Source organism: Anomaloglossus baeobatrachus, chromosome 3 (genome assembly GCF_048569485.1).
Source record: "Anomaloglossus baeobatrachus isolate aAnoBae1 chromosome 3, aAnoBae1.hap1, whole genome shotgun sequence".
Classification (NCBI taxonomy): Eukaryota; Metazoa; Chordata; class Amphibia; order Anura; family Aromobatidae; genus Anomaloglossus; species Anomaloglossus baeobatrachus.
The window spans coordinates 577610569-577633524 of NC_134355.1; the positions used below are offsets into that span (position 1 = coordinate 577610569).

General features: G+C 46.1%; 1 protein-coding gene across 1 annotated transcript in view; it reads right to left on the reverse strand.

Annotated features, from left to right (window-relative positions):
* Positions 1–22956, reverse strand: part of RASA2 (RAS p21 protein activator 2) — a 181015-nt gene that overhangs the window by 130628 nt on the left and 27431 nt on the right. Inside the window, exons 2-3 of the mRNA XM_075340970.1 lie at positions 5989–6106; positions 1361–1464 (exon numbers count right to left, since the gene is read on the reverse strand). Of these exons, the coding sequence (XP_075197085.1) occupies positions 1361–1464; positions 5989–6106 (222 nt within the window). The remainder of the gene's footprint in view (positions 1–1360; positions 1465–5988; positions 6107–22956) is intronic.

A 22956-nucleotide genomic window follows, 5' to 3' on the forward strand; every position in this document is an offset into this window, starting at 1 on the left:
GTGTTGGTAATGCTCACTCTCTCTACTTATAATATAGTGTGAAAGATGATGGCAAAAACGCCACTGAAAAGAAGTGCCAAATTCTTTCTGTGGTGTGCACCTCTTAATGAACTGAGCGCATTGTACGTCTGAGTACCTTTCAAGACTGGTCTGCGCTGCGCCTACATCCCCTACGGAGGAGCAGTTATCAGTTTGCACACTCTTTACGTGCCCACAAACTCCCTCTAAAAAGGATAACGTTTAATTAAACCGATGATTTGGCCAGTATTACTATCTAAAAATAAAACTTCCAACAGATGACAAAGCCCTAATTACACAGGAGAATATGGACAATTAATGGAAAAAGCCTACAGATGGCTTTTCAGAGAAGGAACTATGGACGATTATTATTTGTACCATGTTATCAATCTGTCTATAATTGAAAAGAGGATATATTTTTCGGATAGTAATAAAAAAATTTTATTTGTGGCTAATTCTTACAATAGCTACATTATGAAAATCTAAACAAATACAAAAGAAGGAACATTTTGTAAGATATTCCGCAGTATCCGTACTACATCCAGGGTGGACCCACCAAATGTTCAAGTGACTCATTCAAACTCGTGAAACGATGGCATCAGAGCCGAAATCTGACCCCGGCTCATCATATGGAGATTTCTCCCAGCAGGGAGCGGAGTCCTGGATGGATGGGAAATCAACTGCGATCGTAAGGAAAATTTACACGACAAGATAATCGTGAATGACAGCTTTAAGAACGCTAGTTTCCCCTTTAACGGGCTGAATTAATGTACTGCTGATTGCACTGCCGAGAACAGGCGCACTGAGTGATCTAGCTTGGACTGCTCAGTGCGCATCGTTTACTTACATCTGCCTGTGTAAAGATGCATTTAAAAGGCTACAGATTGGTAAAGGTTTACAGTTCAAAGGTCGTATCGTGCCGCCGATCGGTGCGTGCAAACCAATTCTTGGAGGAATGCTCTCCACCAAATGACCTGACAGGTTACCTGGAACAAAATAGGTCATCAATATGAGATCTATGGGGTGCAGCACTTGGCAGTCCTACTGAACAGCCGGAATTTGCTTCCGCTGGATGTACGGAGGTGAATATTACAACTGCTGCCCAGAACGTGTGATCACTTTAATAAAGAGATAAGAAGCAGTAGTTACTAAAAAAAAAAAACATACGGAGCTCCGGTGCCGACATCCAGCATTTGCAGATTTCAGCATATCGGTGGTGGTCCGACCCCCGTCACTCCCACCGATCACATATTGTTGATCTATCCTGTAGAGAAGTCATCGATTGTCTGGTCCTGGACAACCTCAGTCTGAATTTGGAGACAATTTGCCAGTTACTTCTCACCTATTCGAAGCTCTCGTTGCAAAAGACTCTTATCATAGATGTAAAAGGATAAATTGTGGAATGTTCTTGGGATTTCAAAGTAAAAATCTTCACCATAAAACGGACTGTGGAAAAAGAAACAATGACATCACAAAAAAAAACAAACAAAAAAAACAGTTTTCAAAAAGACACAATAGACGTCTACTACAACCAATTATTTTGCTAAATGCCATATATTTCTCTTTTTTTTTTTTTTTTTTAACTCCTTATGGCACATTCACATGTAGCAGAATTGCTGCAGACTTTCCATCTGCATTTTCAGGCTGAAAAGATGCATCAGAATAAAGCAGAGCCCAGAAATTCAGAGTCTGGTGATGGCGCGCCTTTGGAAACCCTTAGAATATTACATCCAGGATTTTCCCTGTAGTGATCAGTGGGGAACGCAAGTCGAAATCTCATATCAAAACCCAATTATTGTGAAATTTGCTACAGATTACCCTTGGATCCACAGAAAAACCTGCAACAAACTACGGGAAAAAATCCCCAAAAACTATATACAGTACTCTCTTCCTCTAGAGCGCTCATGGCACCAGTTATCTGGCCATAAGCAGATTTCTGTTCACCCGACTTCCTGCAAAACCTCACCACATGTGAGTGCAGCATATAGTCCCAGGAAGCCCCAGGGGCAGAGAGGACAGCGGAGCCCCAGGGGCAGAGAGGACAGCGGAGCCCCAGGGGCAGAGAGGACAGCGGAGCCCCAGGGGCAGAGAGGACAGCGGAGCCCCAGGGGCAGAGAGGACAGCGGAGCCCCAGGGGCAGAGAGGACAGCGGAGCCCCAGGGGCAGAGAGGACAGCGGAGCCCCAGGGGCAGAGAGGACAGCGGAGCCCCAGGGGCAGAGAGGACAGCGGAGCCCCAGGGGCAGAGAGGACAGCGGAGCCCCAGGGACAGAGAGGACAGCGGATCCCCAGGGACAGAGAGGACAGCGGAGCCCCAGGGACAGAGAGGACAGCGGAGCCCCAGGGACAGAGAGGACAGCGGAGCCCCAGGGACAGAGAGGACAGCGGAGCCCCAGGGACAGAGAGGACAGCGGAGCCCCAGGGACAGAGAGGACAGCGGAGCCCCAGGGACAGAGAGGACAGCGGAGCCCCAGGGACAGAGAGGACAGCGGAGCCCCAGGGACAGAGAGGACAGCGGAGCCCCAGGGGAAGAGAGGACAGCGGAGCCCCAGGGACAGAGAGGACAGCGGAGCCCCAGGGACAGAGAGGACAGCGGAGCCCCAGGGACAGAGAGGACAGCGGAGCCCCAGGGACAGAGAGGACAGCGGAGCCCCAGGGACAGAGAGGACAGCGGAGCCCCAGGGACAGAGAGGACAGCGGAGCCCCAGGGACAGAGAGGACAGCGGAGCCCCAGGGGCAGAGAGGACAGCGGAGCCCCAGGGGCAGAGAGGACAGCGGAGCCCCAGGGACAGAGAGGACAGCGGAGCCCCAGGGACAGAGAGGACAGCGGAGCCCCAGGGACAGAGAGGACAGCGGAGCCCCAGGGGCAGAGAGGACAGCGGAGCCCCAGGGGCAGAGAGGACAGCGGAGCCCCAGGGGCAGAGAGGACAGCGGAGCCCCAGGGACAGAGAGGACAGCGGAGCACCAGAGACAGAGAGGACAGTGGAGGGTTTTCTTGCTTACTTTTATTATTTTGTACACCCTGCTATTTTTTTCCATCAAAACCTGTATGATTTACTGCAGATATGCTGCTGATTTTTTTTTTCCCGCAATTTTGCTTCATGTGAATTAACATTTCTATTATGGACGTCTTTAGTAAACTATTATCAATATCAAAATAGCTTAAAATAGCCCAATATCAACCCCTTTAAAGAGTTTCTCTGGGCATAACATACTGTTAACCTCTTGATGGGATAGGTCGCAAACATCAGATAGCACCCAGCACCCCTACAAAACAGCTACGAGCAGCTCCCATAGGGGCAAGATGGAGTCACCGAGTGGAGCCATACTGCATGTCGGCGCCTATTCGGAAGAATCTGCAGCATGTCGGCCGACGCTGAGCCACAAGCAGAGGACCAGCGGGGTGCCTGATTTCACACATCCATGATCAGATTGTTATCACCCATCCTAAGGACAGGTCATTAATATTAATTGTCCAGAGAAGCTCTTTTAGGACCAGTATTGTTGTGTCCTAATTGCATAGCCAGCAGCTTAAAAAAAAAAACAAAAAACAACACAAAAAAACCCTTACCAATATCCTATTATTCCTCTACCAACACTTTCCCAGTTCCCACTCGTTTCCTTTTTAGGTTTGAGGGGTATTAGACCGCTGCAGTGAATATATACAGATATTGCATGTCTGTATGCCCGAAGCAGGAGTTAGGCTATGTGTGCACGCTGCATTTTTTTGACGCTGCTTTTTTGTGCGTTATTGGCCGCTAAAAACGCACAAAAACGCACCTGCGTCGAAAAAACGCATAAAAAAACGCATGTATTTTTACCGCGATTTGGTGCGTTTTTGGCTGCGTTTTTGGCTGCGTTTTTGATCTCTGCGTTTTGCTGCGTTGTTCCAATGCATTGCATGGGGGGAAAACGCAGAAAAACGCAGAAAAGAATTGACATGTCCATTTTTTTTTTCAAGCTCAAAAACGCAGCTTAAAAAAACAGATGTGTGCGGACAGCAAAAATGAAAACTCAGACTTTGCTGGGGAAGCAAAGTCATGCAGTTTTGAGGCCAAAAACGCACCCGAAAAACGCGCAAAAACGCCACGAAAAACGCACTGTGCGCACATAGCCTTATAGAGCCATACTATGTCCATCTTGGGTCGCTTAAGGGTTAGTAGTTCCCTGAGCTCAGCTGTGCCCATTACTATAACGTGCCAATACAGCACTGGTGTGTGACAAATGCATATATAACAAGAGTGACACTGGAAAGATACCCAATTAAAGGGATTGCCTACTATAACAGTTTATAAATAGTAAGATACTAAAAAAGAAAGAAAAAAAAAAAAAACACACAACAAACTACTAGTTCATCACCACTCTTCCATAATACTGTGTTCCCCACTGATCTCCTGGCATCCACTTCTTCAGGCTGCCACTGTGGACCACTGCAGCCAATAATAATAATAATAATAATATTTACTCATTTATATAGCGTCATTAATTCCACAGCACTTTACATGCATTGCCAAAACTGTCTTCATTGGGGCTCACAATCTAGAGTCCCTATCTGTATGTCTTTGGAGTGTGGGAGGAAACCGGAGAACCCGGAGGAAACCCACGCAAACACAGGGAGAACATGCAAACTCCTTGCAGATGGTATCCTTGGTGGGATTTGAACCCAGAACCCCAGTGCTGCAAGACTGCAGTGCTAACCACTGAGCCACCACAAGACTGCAGTGCTAACCAATGAGCCACCACAAGACTGCAGTGCTAACCAATGAGCCACCACAAGACTGCAGTGCTAACCACTGAGCCACCACAAGACTGCAGTGCTAACCACTGAGCCATCACAAGACTGCAGTGCTAACCACTGAGCCCCCACAAGACTGCAGTGCTAACCACTGAGCCCCCACAAGACTGCAGTGCTAACCACTGAGCCCCCACAAGACTGCAGTGCTAACCACTGAGCCATCACAAGACTGCAGTGCTAACCACTGAGCCATCACAAGACTGCAGTGCTAACCACTGAGCCATCACAAGACTGCAGTGCTAACCACTGAGCCACCACAAGACTGCAGTACTATCCACTGAGCCACCGAGCCACCCTTCAATGGCTACTGATTGTAAGGTGACATCTGTATCCACGCTCCACCAGAGAAGAAAGCCAGGAGATCAGCGGGTCACACAGTCACCAGTGGTGGTGGGCTAGTAGATTTTTTGGGTTTTTTGGGGGGGGGGGTGGGAAGTTGTAGGTTACCACCACTATAGGCCAATTTAAAAACTATGTTAAAATAGTAGCCAACCCCTTATATACCTACTGATGAATAACGTTATAGTGGTACCATGCTGCATGTTGACCCTCTGGGTTGAGGCCGCATATATTGGATAATTTAATAATTACAGTCTAAAATGTGAAGAAATTGAACACATTCTTGGCGATCGTGTATACACTACAATATTGAGAGAGAATGACAGAGAGAAACCACGTCAGCAGAATACGAACCGGATCCGGGGTTTGTGCAACATTCATTTACTAAAGAAGCCAAGAGAGGAAATGATGCAAAACCCTGCGCCTCACTGCGGTGGGTCACACATCCCACCGCCTATGTAATGGTGGCTTCATGTCACATTCACGGCTGATAAGTTCTACAATAAAGTCACATTTTCAATCCATTTCTACAAAACGTTACTAAGCCTTGACGCCTATCACCCAGACAGCCCCGACAGTCCCCGCACCGGGCTCAGCGAGTTCACTGGTGATAAAGCGGAAACTGGTAAGACATGCTGAACTCATTGTTAAAAAAGAAACACTGCTGTGGTTTGTGTCAGTTTTTCTTTTCTTTATTCATAGCCCACAATTTCCTGCACACAGACGGCTCGAAGGTTAGGTGAACGTATGTAGAAACACGTTTGTGGCCGAAATGTCTGACCCTGCAAAAAATACGCCCGGAACGTAGCCAGCAGATCACCCAACATTGTCCTCTTACTTTAGTGACTTTTCAACGCCATTGGTCCTAAAGATTTCTTCCTGGTCCAGATTAACGGTGCAGAAGCAATCCCTCATCTTGTTTGGTCCTGGATACGGCAGCAGATTTTTGGCCTCACCTGTAAAAATTGAATATTACAGTATTAAATGATATAAATACATTTTAATAAAAACAATTTTATAACATTATTAATACATGAGGGGTGAGAAGTTGTTTCATATTTATGTTACTCAAATAGGAAGTGACACTTTAGGCTCTGTTCACATTGTATTTTTTACCCCAAGGTACAGCTCCGCTGAAAGTCCCTGATCCACGTCACTGTGAAGTCATACATGTGACATGTCGCCCAATGATTCCCAGAAAACAAACCAAAACCCAGCAGTATGCAATTTATTGGTGTCCTGTATAGGATAGAATAGAAGACCGCGCTTTGTAGAGGGAAAAAAAAATCCAGTGTACTCCGACAGTCAATAAATTAAAGCCCTTGTGTGTGCATGCAATAGGAACGAGGCGAGACTGTGAGTTCTGCCGGGGGCAGAGTCTAGTGTGAGCAGTGACCATCAGTGACATATAGCCAATGTGGCCACTATGGCACCTTGGAGCCGCAGACCCTTTCTGTCACCCACTAGGCATCCACCTACTTCTCCCGACATCAGCTGTATATTCATGGCAGAAGTCAAGAGGATTTTATGGAAGCGGAACAAGTTTCGATAACATCATAGCCAATGGTGGCAGGCCATGTGGCTGCTATGACGCCTTGGAGCCGCAGCCCCTTTCCATAACCCATTAGGTATCCCCATCTGCTTCTCCCAACATCAGCAGTATATTCAAGGCAGGAGTCGAGAGGATTTTTAGGATGCAGAACAAGATTTGATAACAGCATAGCCAATGGTGGTAGGCCATGTGACTGCTATGGCGCCTTGGAGCCACAGCCCATTTCCATCACCCGCTAGGCATCCGCCTAGTTCTCCAGACATCCAAAGTATATTCATGACAGAAGTCGAGAGGATATGTATGACGTAGAACAAGCTCAGATAAAAGCATAGCCAATGGTGGCAGGCCACGTGGCTGTTATGTTGCCTTGGAGTCGCTGCCCCTTTCCATCACCCGCTAGGCATCCATTTACTTCTCCCGACATCCGCAGTATATGCATGGCATAAGTCGAGAGGATATTTATGACGCAGAACAAGCTCAGATAACAGCATAGCCAACAGTGGCAGGCCATGTGACTGCTATGGCCCCTTGGAGTCGCAGCCCCTTTCCATCACCCGCTAGGCATCCACCTACTTCTCCCGACATTCGCAGTATATGCATGGCAGGAGTCGAGAGGATTTTTATGACGTGGAACAAGCTCCGATAACAGCAGCTATTAACGGCTCAGTTGCTGTGGCATACAGTGACTAAAGTGGGTGAAGGTGACTAAAGTGGGCATCCACTATACAATCACTGGATCCTGATGGGTTGTAAAATAGGAACTGGCCTATTTTGGACCTTTGCTATGGGGCCCCTGGTGATCCCTGTAAAGTAATGCATAAGATTGGCGCCATCTACTTAACGGTAAAGTGATATTTAGGAGATTACACAGTATGGCACGGTGTAGACAATTACGCAACACGCCATTATTCATTCCAAAGAAGGAAAACGCTCTTTCCTGTGATGCAAACTGACAGATTGAACGTCAGGATGGTGAAGCTACTCAACAGGAACTACTACAACTCAACATCTGATGGGATTTCCTATACTTAACCGTGATCGTCTTCTGTCATTACCCCATCAGATAAAGAACTTTCCCACTACTAAAGTTATACCAGACATCCGCGGTATTCTCAGATCTCCTGAAGTACTCAGCCATGTGCAGACCAAGAATATTCAGACAAAACGTCAGTGGTGACATGTTTAGCACATTGATATGTTGTATTGTAGCAGGAAGATAAATCAAATAAATTCACTCTGAAAAAAAGCAATATAATTATTTATGTAAAGTGACATTGATCTCCGATTTATTCTGGAGATTATGGTAAATTCACAGACATAGGAGACTCAAAATCTCATCCATAATTTGGATCTGAAAAAAACAAAAACAAAAAACATCTTTGGATCTAGGTTAAATCCATTTCCGGTGGGTTTAGACCATAAAGGATCATTATTTGGGAACTCGGTGCATCACGGTGGTGGCAAACGTTTAATTGCACCATCCCACTTATTAAAGGGCGCTTTACACGCTACAATAAATCTTACGATGTGTCGGCGGGGTCACGCCGTAAGTGATGCACATCCGGCATCGTAAGTATGATTGTAGCGTGTAAAACCTCCGTGCAATTGCGATTGAACGAAAATCCGTTCATCGCATGCACGTTGTTCATTCCTCAAAAACTGAACATGCGGTTGTGCAATGTTCCCGAGGCAGCACACATCGCAGTGTGTGACACCCCGGGAACATTAAACGACAGCTTGCCTCCGTCCGCAGCTCCCGCCGACAATGCGGAAGGAAGGAGGTGGGCGGGATGTTTACGTCCTGCTCAGCTCCGCCCCTCCGCTTCTATTGGTCGGCTGTCGCGTGACGTCGCTGTGACGCCGAACGTCCCTCCCACTCCAGGAAGTGGACATTCGCCGCCCACAGCGAGGTCGTATGGAAGGTAAGTACGTGTGACGGGGGTTAATCGTTTGTGCGGCACATTCAACAAATTGAACAAGCCGCACATACAATGTGGGCAGTTATGATCGCATACGATATCGTATGCTGGATCGTAACGTGTAAAGCAGGCTTAAAAAGCCAGAGCTGTCAAAGAAAAGGAGGAGTGCTCAGCTGAAAGATTGCGTGGATCAGCTTTAGAGACTAGTGGGGGTCTTAGCACACGGACCCCCTTCTCAAAACTTTTAACACGACTCCACATGTCAGAAATTTTGGAAAGGTGCAGTTACCCTCAGCTTCTAATTTTTATTCATAATACCAAGAAGTCTGGCTCAGAGCAAATGCAAGAATGGAAAAAAATAAGTCATAACAATTCAACTAGGTCCCTTTTGCTTAACCTCTTAAAGGGTATATTTGGGACTTAGTGCCTAAGCACTAACAGGCAGGTAGCTACCTACCTCCCTGTTTGTGCCCGGCGCCAGTATATATATATCTATGAATCTAGGACACACATATTCACACACCTTAGTAAGTCCAACAATCACGGCCGGAAGTGTTGGCATCCTTGAAATTGTTCCAGAAAATTAAGAATTTCTCCAAGAAAATTATTGCAATCACATGTTTTGTTATACACGTTTACTTCCTTTATGTGTATTGGAACAACACACACACAAAAAAAAAAAGGGAAAATTGGGCATAATGTCACACAAAACCTCCAAAAATGGGGAGGACAAAATTGTTGCACCCCACCCTCAACTTAATATTTAGTAGCATAACCATTGAAATAAATAACTGCGATCGCTTCCTAAATCCATCAACAAGTGTCTTAAGGCCACGTCTCACTAAGCGACATTGCTAGCGACATCGCAGCTGAGTCACGTTTTTTGTGACACAATAGCGATCTCAATATGCGTGACATCCAGCAACAACCTGGCCCCGGCGATGTCCTGCTGGGCAGGACGCATCGCTAGGTTTGACACTGTGTGACAGGGTCCCAATGATAGCAGAGATCGTTATACAAGTCGCTACTGCGACCTATATTGTTACTGAGTCGTTGGTAAGGTCTGCCTGTGTGACATCTCACCAGCGACTTACCAGCGATCCTTAAGGCTGCTTTACACCAGACAATCTATTGTGCGATAGATCGTCGGGGTCACGGTTTTTGTGACGCACATCCGGCATCGCTGGCGATGCCGGCCTGTGTGACACCTCCTAGCGACGCAGTATCGCTCACAAATCGTGAGTCGGGTACTGCTCGCTAGGTTCCATAATATCGTTTAATTTAGTTGACCATCGTTTCCGTGGTAGCACACGCCGCTCCGTGTGACACCACGGGAACGACGAGCAGCTCACCTGCCTCCCGCGGCCGCCGCCGGCTCTATGTGGAAGGAAGGAGGTGGGCGGGATGTTTACGTCCCGCTCATCTCCGCCCCTCCGCTTCTATTGGCCGGCGGCCATGTGACGTCGCTGTGACGCCGAACGTCCCTCCCACTCCAGGAAGTGGATGTTCGCCGCCCACAGCGAGGTCGCACGAGAGGTAAGTATGTGTGACGGGGGTTACTGACTTTGTGCGACACGGGCAGCGATTTGCCCGTGACGCAAAAAGGACGGGGGCGGGTACGATCGATTGTGAAATCGCACAATCGGTCGTACCGTGTAAAGCAGCCTTTAGGTTGCATCGTTTTCGGGATCGCTGGTAAGTCGCTAAATGTGACGGGGGCTTTACACCACTCAACTGGAATTCTGGACTCTTCTTTTGCAAGCTGCTCCAGGTCTCTCATATTTGGAGGCGCCTTCTCCCAACAGCAATTTTAACATGTCTCCACCGGTGTTCAAGTGAATTTAAATCCAGACCCATTGCTGCCATTTCTCCAGGGCTTTGTTTACATCTATTTTGATTGGCTTCTTGAAGTATGTTTGAGGTCATTGTCCTGCTGGAAGATACATGACCTTGGAGGCAAATCCAGTTTTCTGACACTGAACACTACACTGCAACCCAAACTCCTTTGGTAAACTTCAGATTTCATGGTGCCTTAAGGTACTGTCACACTAAGCAACATCGCTAGCAACATCGCTGCTGAGGCACAACTTGCTAGCGATGTTGCTGTGTGTGACATCTAGCAACAACCTGGCCCCTGCTGTGAGGTCGTTGGTTGTTGCTGAATGTCCTGGGCCATTATTTAGTTGTTGCTGTCCCGCTGTGAAGCGCACATCGCTGTGTGTGACAGCGACAGAGCAACAACTAAATGTGCAGGCAGCAGGAGCCGGCTTCTGCGGACGCTGGTAACCACGGTAAACAGAGGGTAACCAAGAAGCCCTTACCTTGGTTACCCAATATTTACCTTCGTTACCAGCATCCGCCGCTCTCAGCTGTCAGTGCCGGCTCCTGCTCTCTGCACACGTAGTTCGAGTACACATCGGGTAATTAACCCGATGTGTACTGTGGCTAGGAGTGCAGGGAACAGGAGCCGGCACTGGCAGTGTGAGAGCGGCGGACGCTGGTAACGAAGGTAAATATCGGGTAACCAAGGGAAGGGCTTTTTGGTTAGCCGATGTTTACCGTGGTTACCAGCGTCCGCAGAAGCCGGCTCCCTGCTGTCTGCACACGTAGCAGAGTACACCTCAGGTAATTAACCAGATGTGTACTGTGGCTAGGTGTGCAGGGAGCCAGCGCTAAGCGGTGTGCGCTGGTAACCAAGGTAAATATCGGGTTGGTTACCCGATATTTACCTTAGTTACCAAGCGCAGCATGCTTCCACGTGTAGCGACGCTCCAGCGATCCCTGCCAGGTCAGGTTGCAGGTGGGATCGCTGGAGCGTCGCTTAGTGTGACATCTCACCAGCGACCTCCTAGCAACTTACCAGTGATCCCTATCAGGTTGTATCGTTGTTGGGATCGCTGGTAAGTTGTTTAGTGTGACTGGGCCTTTACACACAGTCAAAGTACCCAGTGCTAGAAGCAGCAAAGTAACCATTAAAAAAAAAAGCTTTGAACTACCACCATATTTGACTTTAGGTACTGTGTTCTTTTCAGGCCTCATTACTTTTTCGGTAAACAGCAAAATGATGTGCTTTACCAAAAGGTTCTATCTTGGTCTCATCTTTCCACAAGATGCTTTCCCAGAAGGATTTTGGCTTACTCACATACATTTTGTCAAACTACAGACTATTTTGTGTAGGTCTCGGTGTCAGCAGTGGGGTTCTCTGGGTCTCCTGCCATAGCGTGTCATTTTATTCAAATGTCGACGGATAGTTCACGCTAACACTCATGTGCCCTAAGCCTGCAGGACAGCTTGAATTTCTTTGGAACTTGGTTGGGGCGGTTTATTCACCATACGAACTACCCTGCATTGCAACATTTCATAATTTTTTCCTCTGTCGTCCACATCCACCTAGTTGATTATACTGCAGAGGACATTCTGACCCACAGGCACCTGCTGAAGGATGGGGGTTGAATGATAATGATGTTGTGTCACCACTCATCAGTGTAATGGAGAGCGACTGAACACTCAGTCACCTCCCACTTTGAAACGCTAAGAACCCTGCCCTTATATGGATGCTTTCTCTATTACCGTCAGTCTTGGGAGGGGCTAGCTACTATTATAGTATTAATGAAGGGACTTCTATGCAGCAGAAATATTATCTCTCCCCAACCACACTGTACCACAGATAACCAATAAATTAGTTTCCCCAGCCATAGGATGGATTTCACAGAAGTGCCAAAATGGTAGCCATTGGCACCATAGATTTGTATCGTAGGAAGTTAGGGACAAAGGTGATGGATGCCCAAATGTACGCCCAAGCAGGATTGTACCCCTTAAATGCCACTGTTAAGAGACTGCAGTATAAGTGGTAAAACAGCAATAATTGTATCTAGTTTTGGTCATTACTGTTTACAGGAAGTGCTGACTGTAAATCACAGCCGGCATCTACACTGTCTCCATACACCCACACTCTGATATAAAAGTCAGAGTGGGAAGGGGGATAATAAAATATGGGCTGGGTTACTCTATGTGAAAAGGACACTTTTGTGAATGCCATGCTGATCTACAGCTAGAATAAAGTCAATAGTACTGATTCGATCATTGCTCATACTAAAACCCTGGTATGGCAAGAGAGATTGAGAAATATAACAAAAGTTATAAGGCATTCTGGCGACACAAAGGATATTGTCTTCCTCCAAATGATGCATTTCATTAGAGGAATTGTGAATTAATTAAAAAGTCTAAAGGTGATAGAAGTTCCTCTAAATTATTCTTAAAGGGGATCTCCCATGAACAGAGTTCATTTTAGTTCATAGTTCATCCGATCACATGCACCGTCACGGAGAGAGATGTGCTGCAACATATGCAGCCAATTGACATTTTTGGCGATTGTGCTATAAAATCTTGTCTCCTGATGAACCCCAATCAACAAGTGGTGGGAAACACGTCGAGGCTTTGATACTTCTTGGTTAATGACTATGGAGAGCCTGTACACCACTATATGGCAGAGTGAGATCAGAGCCTAAGGGTGTTTGCTCTGAATACATCTCAGATAAGTACCGTAATCTTTTCTGTATTTTCCCTTGGCATCAAATGATATTGTCCTGCAACCCTTGTTGAATAGGAAGGGAGATTAGCGACAGCATATGAGGGAAAGCCGCCGAGGAATGGGGTCACCATTTTACCTTTAGGCTATGTGCCTACGCTGCGCAAAATTTGCGGAATTTGCCGCAAATTTTTTGCGAAAATTCTTGAAGAATTCTCAAAAATCCGCAGTACAGCGAGTCCCCAGCCATGTCTATGGCATTTGGGGAGTGCTGTGCCCATGCAGTGTTTTTTTTTCCGCAGCGGAAATAATGCGGATTTCCCTGCGGAACAGTTTGCAGCATGTCAATTATTCCTGTGCATTTTTCCGCAGGATCTCATACTTACCTGCCTTGATAGAAGACACCGGAGTCACTTACTCCAGTGCAGAGGAGCGCGGTGGAGCCAGGAGCGGGCAGCAGGAGGTGGGCGGGGCTTGCACGAGCTCCGGTCATGTGACAGCCGGAGCTAGTTCAGGCCCGCCCACCTTCTCCTGCAAAGTCCAGACAGACACAGCCGGAGAGTGGGAGAGTGCAGTGCTGCGTGATGGAGGCAAGTATGAACTCACCGATCACTCAGCACTTGTTCTGCATTGATGATGCAGTGCCGAAGCCATGGTACTGTTTCCTCAATGCAGAATGCCCGCAGCATATCCTCAGGACATTCCACAATAAAACCGCAGCATGGAAACAGACAAAGTTGTGCTGCAGTTTTATGGGAGCTCCTGCGGAATGTCCTGCGGATATAACCTCAGGACACTTTCCCCGTGGGCACATAGCCTTAAGGCCCCATCACACACGAGATCGCTAACGAGATTGTTGTTGAGTCACAGTTTCTGTTATGCAGTAATGATCTCGCCAGCGATCTCGTTATGTGTGACACCTACCAGCGATCAGGCCCCTGCTGTGAGATTGCTAGTCGTTACCGAATGGTCCGGACTATTTTCTTCATAGGTGATGTCCTGCTGGGCAGGACGCATCGCTGTGTTTCACGCCTGTGATCGTTATACAGGTCACTCATCGTTGCTGCGTCGTTGGTAAGGTCTGACTGTGTGACATCTCACCACCGACCTCCCAGCGACTTACCTGCGATTCCTTATCAGGTCGTATCATTGTCGGGATCGCTGGTAAGTCGTTGTGTGTGACTGGGCCTTTAGGGTGCGTGTAACGTAAGTTATATCTCCATTGGTAGGTAGTGAAAAAAAAGATTAAGCGTAATCTAGAAATTGCTGCCCTTTAGCTAACACTATCAACCGGCACTTTGAAGGTGTATTCTTTTCTTTACAGGATTTATATATTGAGGCTGTCCCATAGTCCTGGGATTTTGTGTTATTTGTTCACGGTGTGGGATCGTTTGTGATTTTAAATGAAATTTAACAATAAAAGTGTTTTTATATAAATTAATTGAGGTAGCTTCTGGGTACAAATTGGAGTGTTGTTCATAGATCATTTTAATCAACAGATCTCAGAATAATAATAATAATTTCCACAATTGAATGTGTTTAAAAAATATTCCTGTGCTGAGATAATATTGTGTCCCTGTTATGTACTGTGTAATTGCCGTGTCTGACCGTACAGGGACATGGTCTGATCATACCACAGCTCCTGGGCAGGAGAGGAAGTAAAAAAAAAAAAAGTATAAAAAAATTACAGCACATCTTAAGTTTACTAGATTAGTGGAATAGGATTTTAAAAAGTAGTCAACAGGAAAGTATAGTAAAAACGATAGAAATGTACCCAAAATGGTTATTTTGCAGACCACTGGGAATCAATTGTAAAGCTTAATGCTCATTATTCCAGTTTATCTAAACAAAGGGCTTTATTCATTAAAGGGAACCTGTCAGGTGCAGCATGCACCCAGGACCACGAGCAGTTCTGGGTGTATATTGCTAATCCCTGCCTAGCTGTCCCTGTATACACTAGCATAGAAAAAGGGATCTTTAGAAAAAGGATTCGAAAGATCTTTTACCGTATGCGAATGATTGAGGGCAGTAGTCCCCTGGACGTTACTTCCCTGGCTAGTCGCCCCCCTTAGCATGTTAGTACACCCCTGTGGGTGAGCTAACATGCTAATGAATGTGCAGCGTCACAGGATGATCTCACTCACCTCTCCGCCGCCATCACATCCGACGGGGATTTCGGCTCATTGAGCATGACCCCGGAGTTTGGGTCATGCGCACTATGAAGCTGGGTGTAGGCGTCCTGGCTTCAAACTGAAGTAGTGCACATGAGCCAAACTCCGGGGTCATGCTCAATGAGCCGAAATCCCCCACAGGGGTGTACTAACATGCTAATGGGGGCAACTAGCCGGGGAACTAACGCCCAGGGGACTAGTCCCATCGCTCATTCGCATACGGTAAAAGATCTTTAGAAATACTTTTTCTAAAGATCTCTTTATCTACATTAGTGTATACAGGGACGGTTAGGCAGGGATTAGCAATATACACAGAACTGCTCATGGTTCTGGGTACAAATTGGTCCTGACCGGTTCCCTTTAAGACTCACGTTCTGCAAACCAGTCTTAGTGATGGGTTTGCTGGAGACAGCTGTGCCCAATTCATTATAAAAAAAAAAAGATAAGTCATTTAAATTTCGCACATCTTACAATTGCTATATGCCTCCCCCAGAAATATTACTCCAGGAGTACAGCTCTGGCTTCATTTACAACACAAAAAGTAGTGTAAAATTTTAATATATTTGCAGAGTCGGATTAGTCCCGCCCAGTCCAGCTCTTCTCATTTTGGTAAAACCGGCCGGAACGTACATAAAAATGCCAAAAGTTGCAACATTTTGCAAATTTGAGGCATTTCAAGATGTTTTGTGCCAGAATTCTGGAGTAAACCAGGAGCTGTGGAGTGAAAAGCACAATAGGGTTTTAAGCGATTTAACATGTGGATGATCTGCAGGTTGTCAGCTTATCTTATGAGATTGTGACTTAAGAGGGCTTTACACTCTACGATATCTCAAACGATAGGTTGTTGGGGTCACGTCGTTAATGACACACATCCGGCCTCGTTTGACATATCGTAGCGTGTAACACAAATGAGCGACTGAACGAGCAAAAATACTCAACTTATCGTTGCTCAGTGACACTTCGCTCATTTTCAAAAAAAAAAAAAAAAAAAAAAAAAAAAAAAATCGAACGTCGTTCTGCGCGCCGGTTGCTCATCGTTCCTGAGGCAGCAAACGTCGCTCCGTGTGACACCCCGGGAACGATGAACTGCAGCTTACCTGCGGCCGCCAGCAACGCGGAAGGAAGGAGGTGGGTGGGATGTTTACGTCCTGCTCATCTCCGCCCTATGCTTCTATTGGCCGGCCGCTGTATGACGTCGCTGTGACGCCGAACGTCCCTCCCCCTTCAGGAAGAGGATGTTCGCCGCCCACAGCAAGGTCGTTCGGGGGGTAAGTACATGTGACGGGGGTTACTGACTTTGTGGACAACAAATTGCCCGTGCCGCACAAACAATGGGGGCGGGTGCGATCGCACGAGATATCGACGCGTGTAAAGCGGCCTTAACACAATGATGAAATGGTTTGATGATATGACAGCTGCGGCAGAATCCATGGAACAACAAGTGTAGGCAGAGAGGAAAAAAAAAAAACGTGGTTTCTTTGTGCTGCTGTAGAATTTAGATGGAGACTAGGACACATGCAACAGGATTAAACAACACGTTTCGCCGTATTTCAACTTCAACAGGATAGAACCAAGTTACAACAGCTTTTGTCCGACACTATATTGTAACTCGGTGTAAACTGATGAAGTTAGAATACTTCGAAACGCGTGGATTGATCATGTTCCATGATTAATCTCTTCATATGAATTCTACAGCAGTGCAGAGAAACCACGTTTCTTCCTCTCTCAGTTTACACTTTAGAATTCTGGGAGTAAACCTCATGATGAAATCAGACCCAAAGTAATAATAATAATAATTGCAGTAATAGTAATATGTGCACACTACACACAAAATATAATGCAAAAAATACTACTACAGCATTATTTATGGAGGACTAAATAGAGAGCGGCAATACAACAAAAAGATTTCCTAACTCTCAGTAGAGAAGTATTCTTAGAAAAACATTACAACCAGAGATGATGTAAAGTGCGTGGGTGGAAGAGGCAGAGCAAGAACAGATTACTTAACAGAAAGGGATGTGGATGGACGGACTGTTTAAAGGGTCAACGCCAGCATTTTTTTGCCACCCAAAAAATAAAATTGCTGTTGTATTTGAACATCAGACGTTAGAAGAGTATTTTTCCAGTATTGTGCAGTATTTTTTGTGACTACAGCAGCCATATCAGTTTCCACTTAGTGTGAACACGCTGACAAAATACCTACCATAAGTCAGTGTCCAGGAAAACAAAAGTGACAGCAAATATGACTGCGATCCATGTTGTCTCTTTTAGGGAAAAAAAATGGCCATATCTCAGAAAGTATGAGTCGGTTTTAAAGGGAACCTGTCAGGTGCAATATGCAATCAGGACCATGAGCAGTTCTGGGTGTATATTGCTAATCCCTGCCTAACCGTCCCTGTATACACTAGCATAGATAAAATATTTTTCAAAATACTTTTTCTAAAGATCGCTTTATCTTACGCTAATGAGAGCGGGGACTAGTCCCAAAGGCGTTTCTCCCCTTAGCTAATCGGCCCACATAGCATGGTAGTATGCCCCTGTGGACGTTCTAATATGCTAATGAATACGCAGCGACGCCGCACATACCTCACTGTTCATGGCGGCCAGTGGAGGATAGATGCGCACTTCGCATGATCCGGAGTACCCGAGGCTTCCGATAATGCGCACTAAAGTGATGCCAGGTCTAAGCTTCCCGGCTTCAGTGAGGTACAGTGCGCATGACCGGAAGTGCTGAGGACTCCGGATCATGCGCAGAGTGCATCCATCCTCCGCCGTCCGCCATAAAACAGTGAGGTATGTGTGGCGCTACTGTGTGTTCAGTAGCATGTTAGTACACCCACAGGGGCGTGCTAGCATTCTATGTGGACCGACTAGCTAAGAAGAGAAACGCCCTCAGGACTAGTCCCCTCGCTCATTAGCATAAGATAAAAGATCTTTAGAAATACTTTTTCTAAAGATCCCTTTATCTATACTAGTGTATACAGGGACAGTTGGACAGGGATTAGCAATATACACCCAGTACTGCTCGTGGCTCTGAGTGCATATTGCACCTGACAGGTTCCCTTTAATCAGAAGTCTAACTTTATATGTAGTCTGGAAATCCTTCATAAAAGGCACGGCACGGTGGCTCAGTGGTTAGAACTCCAGTCTTGCAGCGCTGGGGTCCTGGGTTCTAATCCCACCAAGGATACCATCTGCAAGGAGTTTGTATGTTCTCCGTGTGTTTCCTCCGGGTACTCCGGTTTCCTCCCACACTCCAAAGACATACAGATAGGGACTCTAGATTGTGAGCCCCAATGGGGACAGTGTTACCAATGCATGTAAAGCGCTGTGGAATTAATAGCGCTATATAAATGAATAAAATTATTATTATTTATACTGCACATTAATGGAGATCAAGCACTCATAGGAACATGTCTCCCAATAACAAAGAGTAAAACAGGCTGTTAATCACCTGAAAAATGTGCAAACGTTCATCGCTAGGTAAAATTATCTTTTGGCTTGCTTAAAGAAAGGATTGTTCTTGACGGAATATTTGTGATGCCATGAACAATGGTGGCATATGTTATCTATTAATGAATAATCTGTGTGCATCGTAAGGGCAGCGACCAAATATTTCATCAGCAGTTATTTAGGCTGCAGCTACCCGGATGCAAGTGTTGTTCTACAGCAGTCCCAGACAAGTCGTGCAATCAAAAACATCTGGGGAACTTGTCCACGACTTGCTGTCATTTTACTAATTTAAAAGGGGTTATCCACTACTAGGATAACGCCTCCTGATCTCACTTGTTTCACTCAGTTAAAGAGAACCAACGATCAGAACTTTCATATAAAGACTAGCGCATGCCCTCATTATCTCCCACCTGGACTACTGCAACCCCTGCTCTGTGTCCTCCCTTCAAACAGTCTTGCACCTCATCAATCCATTCTAAACTATGCTGCCCGGCTAATCCACCTGTCCCCCCACTACTCCTCGACCTCTCCTCTTTGCCAATCCCTTCACTGGCTTCCCATTGCCCAACGACTCCAGTTCAAAACCCTAACCATGATCTACAAAGCCATCCACAACCTGTCTCCTCCCTACATCTGTGACCTAGTCTCCAGGTACCTACCTGCATGTAATCTCCGATCCTCACAAGATCTCCTTCTCTAGTTCCCTCTTATCTCCTCTTCCCACCATCGCATCCATGATTTCTCCTGTGCATCCCCCATACTCTGGAACTCTCTTCCCCAACACATCAGACTCTCGCCTACCTTAAAAAGCTTAAGGAACCTAAAGACCCACCTTTTCCGCCAAGCCTACAACCTGCAGTAGCCCTCAGTCCTCCATAGCGCTGTACTACCATCTCTACCCTCACCTACTGTATCCTGACCCCTCCCTTGTAGACTGTGAGCCCTCGCGGGCAGGGTCCTCTCTTTTCCCATGTCAGCATGTGCCTTGTATTGTTTATGATTATTGTACTTGTCCCTATTATGTGAACCCCTTTCACATGTAAGGCGCCATGAAATAAATGGTGCTATATAAAAAATAATAATAATATATAAAGTAAAGTACTGGTGCTAGGATGCTGAATGTAAGCATTATACCTTTTGTTCTAAGAGTCTAAGATTGGATGTTTTATTTCAAAAATATGTGCAAGTAAAGCTCCAGCAATGCACTGCTAAGTGATTGACAGGTGCAACAGGAAGGGAATATGTGGGATCGGTCTTGCTAGCTATTCTCGCCCAGGTCCACCTGCCTGTGCTGCAATTAACGTCTATGATGCAGACAGGGGAAGGAAGGCCATGAAACACTGGAGCTATCCGGCAGGCCACAAATTGCTGGATACTGACTAGAGCGGTAATGGGAAAAAGGAAAAAAAAGAGGAGAACGGTGGCAGGCGAGTATAAGACTGGGGCAGGGGACGAACATTTAAAGCACCTCTCCATTAGAGAAATAAAACACAGAACGCTGGAGTGGTGCTTTAAGTGCTTCTAACCGGAAGACGTGTTGCTGGTTACTTATCGAACACCATAAATGGACCTTTAGTCAAGGACAGACATTTTCAGATATACTTTGGAAATCCATGCTCTAGTGTTCGGGAGCGGTGGCCAACTTCTCTCCCTAGTGCAGAAACCCTGATGGCATACATCAATACACTCCCTTCCGAAACACTAAAAGTACAATATAACAATATGGAACCCTCCCCAAAAAAAAGTATTCTTTATAAAGTCTGAAGGACTCCCTGATGAATAGTCACAATGGGTAACTTTTGTATCTACTCGAGTTTCCTGTTAGGCTGTTCATTGACATAAGGCATCTGTCACCACTTCTCAACTGAGTAAAAATAAAAAAAAAAAAAAGAATAAAGTGGGAAAAAAAAGAAACAAAAATTATTGTTTAATGTTTATTTAATTTCCCATACAAAATTAGGGTTTTGCAGCCCTATTCACATTAGATCATGGAATGTCGAAGAACGTAGGGTATACCAATACTGGAAGAAGTCACCAGGATTAGCAAAAAGGCACTTTTTTCAATTTAAAGAAAACCCATACATTTACCCATGATCTGATCGGCAATACAACACCAAGTCAATAGACTATATTGGTTTTGTATCCACAGTGACAAAATGTATATGCAGGAGAGAAAGATAAACTGATCAGATCATGACATAAGGGCCAATCACACACAGCGACTTACCAGCGATCCCAAAAACAATGCGACCTGATAAGGATCGCTGGGAGGTCGGTGGTGAGATGTCACACAGTCAGCTCTTACCAACGACGCAGTAACGATCAGTGACCTGTATTACGATCTCGGCGGGCGTTGGGACTGTGCTAGGAGGTCATTGGTAGGCGTCACACACAGCGATGCGTCTCCCCAGCAGGACATCACATTTGAAGAAAATGGTCTGGACAATTCGGCAACGACTAGAGATCTCACAGCAGGGGCCTGATCGCTGGTAGGTGTCACACATAACGAGATCACTTCAAGATCATTGCTACGTCACAGAAATGGTGACTCAGCAACAATCTTGTTAGCGATCTCATTGTGTGTGACGGGACCTATAGTGGCTGCAGCGAGAGTATAATAAAATAAACACTCATTTATCCTCTATGTCGCAGAGATACTAGCTTGTAAAGTTTAGGTTCCTGTATATTCTAAGGCAATGTGCGCACAGTGCGTTTTTCGCGGCGTTTTTGCGCGTTTTTCGGGTGCGTTTTTGGCCTCAAAACTGCAGGCTTCCCCAGCAGAGTCTATGAGTTTTCATTTTTGCTGTCCGCACACATCTGTTTTTTTTACCTGCGTTTTTGAGTTAAAAAAAAAAAACGGACATGTCAGTTCTTTCCTGCGTTTTTTGCCCATGCAATGCATTTGAAAAACGCAGCAAAACGCAGGGATCAAAAACGCAGCAAAACGCAGCCAAAAACGCACCAAATCGCGGCAAAAACGCATGCGTTTTTTCGACGCAGGTGCGTTTTTGTGCGTTTTTAGCGGCCAAAAACGCACAAAAACGCAGCGTCAGAAAGACGCAGTGTTCGAACCTAGCCTAAGGGTACAGTCACACTTTAGCGACGCTCCAGCGATCCCACCAGCGATCTCACCTGGTCAGGATCGCTGGTGTGTCGCTACATGGTCGCTGGTGAGCTGTCAATCAGGCAGATCTCACCAGCAACCAGTGACCAGCCTCCAGCGACGCGTGGAAGCGATGCTGCGCTTGGTAACTAAGGAAAATATCTGGTAACCAAGCGCTTGGTTACCCGATATTTACCTTGGTTACCAGCGCACACCGCTTAGCGCTGGCTCCTTGCACTCCTAGCCAGAGTACACATTGGGTTAATAAGCAAACCGCTTTGCTTATTTACCCGATGTGTACTCCGGCTACGTGTGCAGGGAGCCGGCACTGGCAGCCTGAGAGCGGTGGAACGCTAGTAACCAAGGTAAATATCGGGTAACCAAGCAAAGGGCTTCGCTTGGAAACCAATATTTACCTTGGTTACAGCTTACCGCAGGCTGCCAGAAGCCGGTTACCTGCTCCCTGCACATTCAGATCGTTGCTCTTTCGCTGTCAAACACAGCGATGTGTGCTTCACAGTGGGAGAGCAACGTTCAAAAAAATGAACCAGCACTGTGTGTAACGAGCAGAGATCTCACAGCAGGAGCCAGATCGCTGCTCAGTGTCACACACAGCGAGATCACTAAGGAGGTCACTCGTGCGTCACAAAACACGTGACTCAGCAGCGATCTCGCAATGTGAGAAGTACCCCTAAGTCCAAAGAGACATTAGCAACGATTCATCTATGGGGGTGGGTGTCATGATGTATGTAGTTTTCTCCATCCCATATTTTTGTATAAGATGCCATGTGATGTATTTTACCTTCTCACAGTATTTGCTGTAATACTATGTCTTGGGATGTAAGTGACTATACCTTTTCCCAGCCTGTATCATCTTGCACTCAGGCTGCAGCAGTAGCTATTGTCATTGATTTGGTGGGGGTTGCATATATATATTGTTCTTCTCAGCATGGGACTTCAACAACAACTTGGTAAACAGAACAGAGCCAGCAGTCTAAAGTCCATTCATGCATCAAATGGCCAGGGGGAGGTGTGCCCAACTAAGGGGCTGATCCCAGGAGAGAAGAACATGTTAGTTCA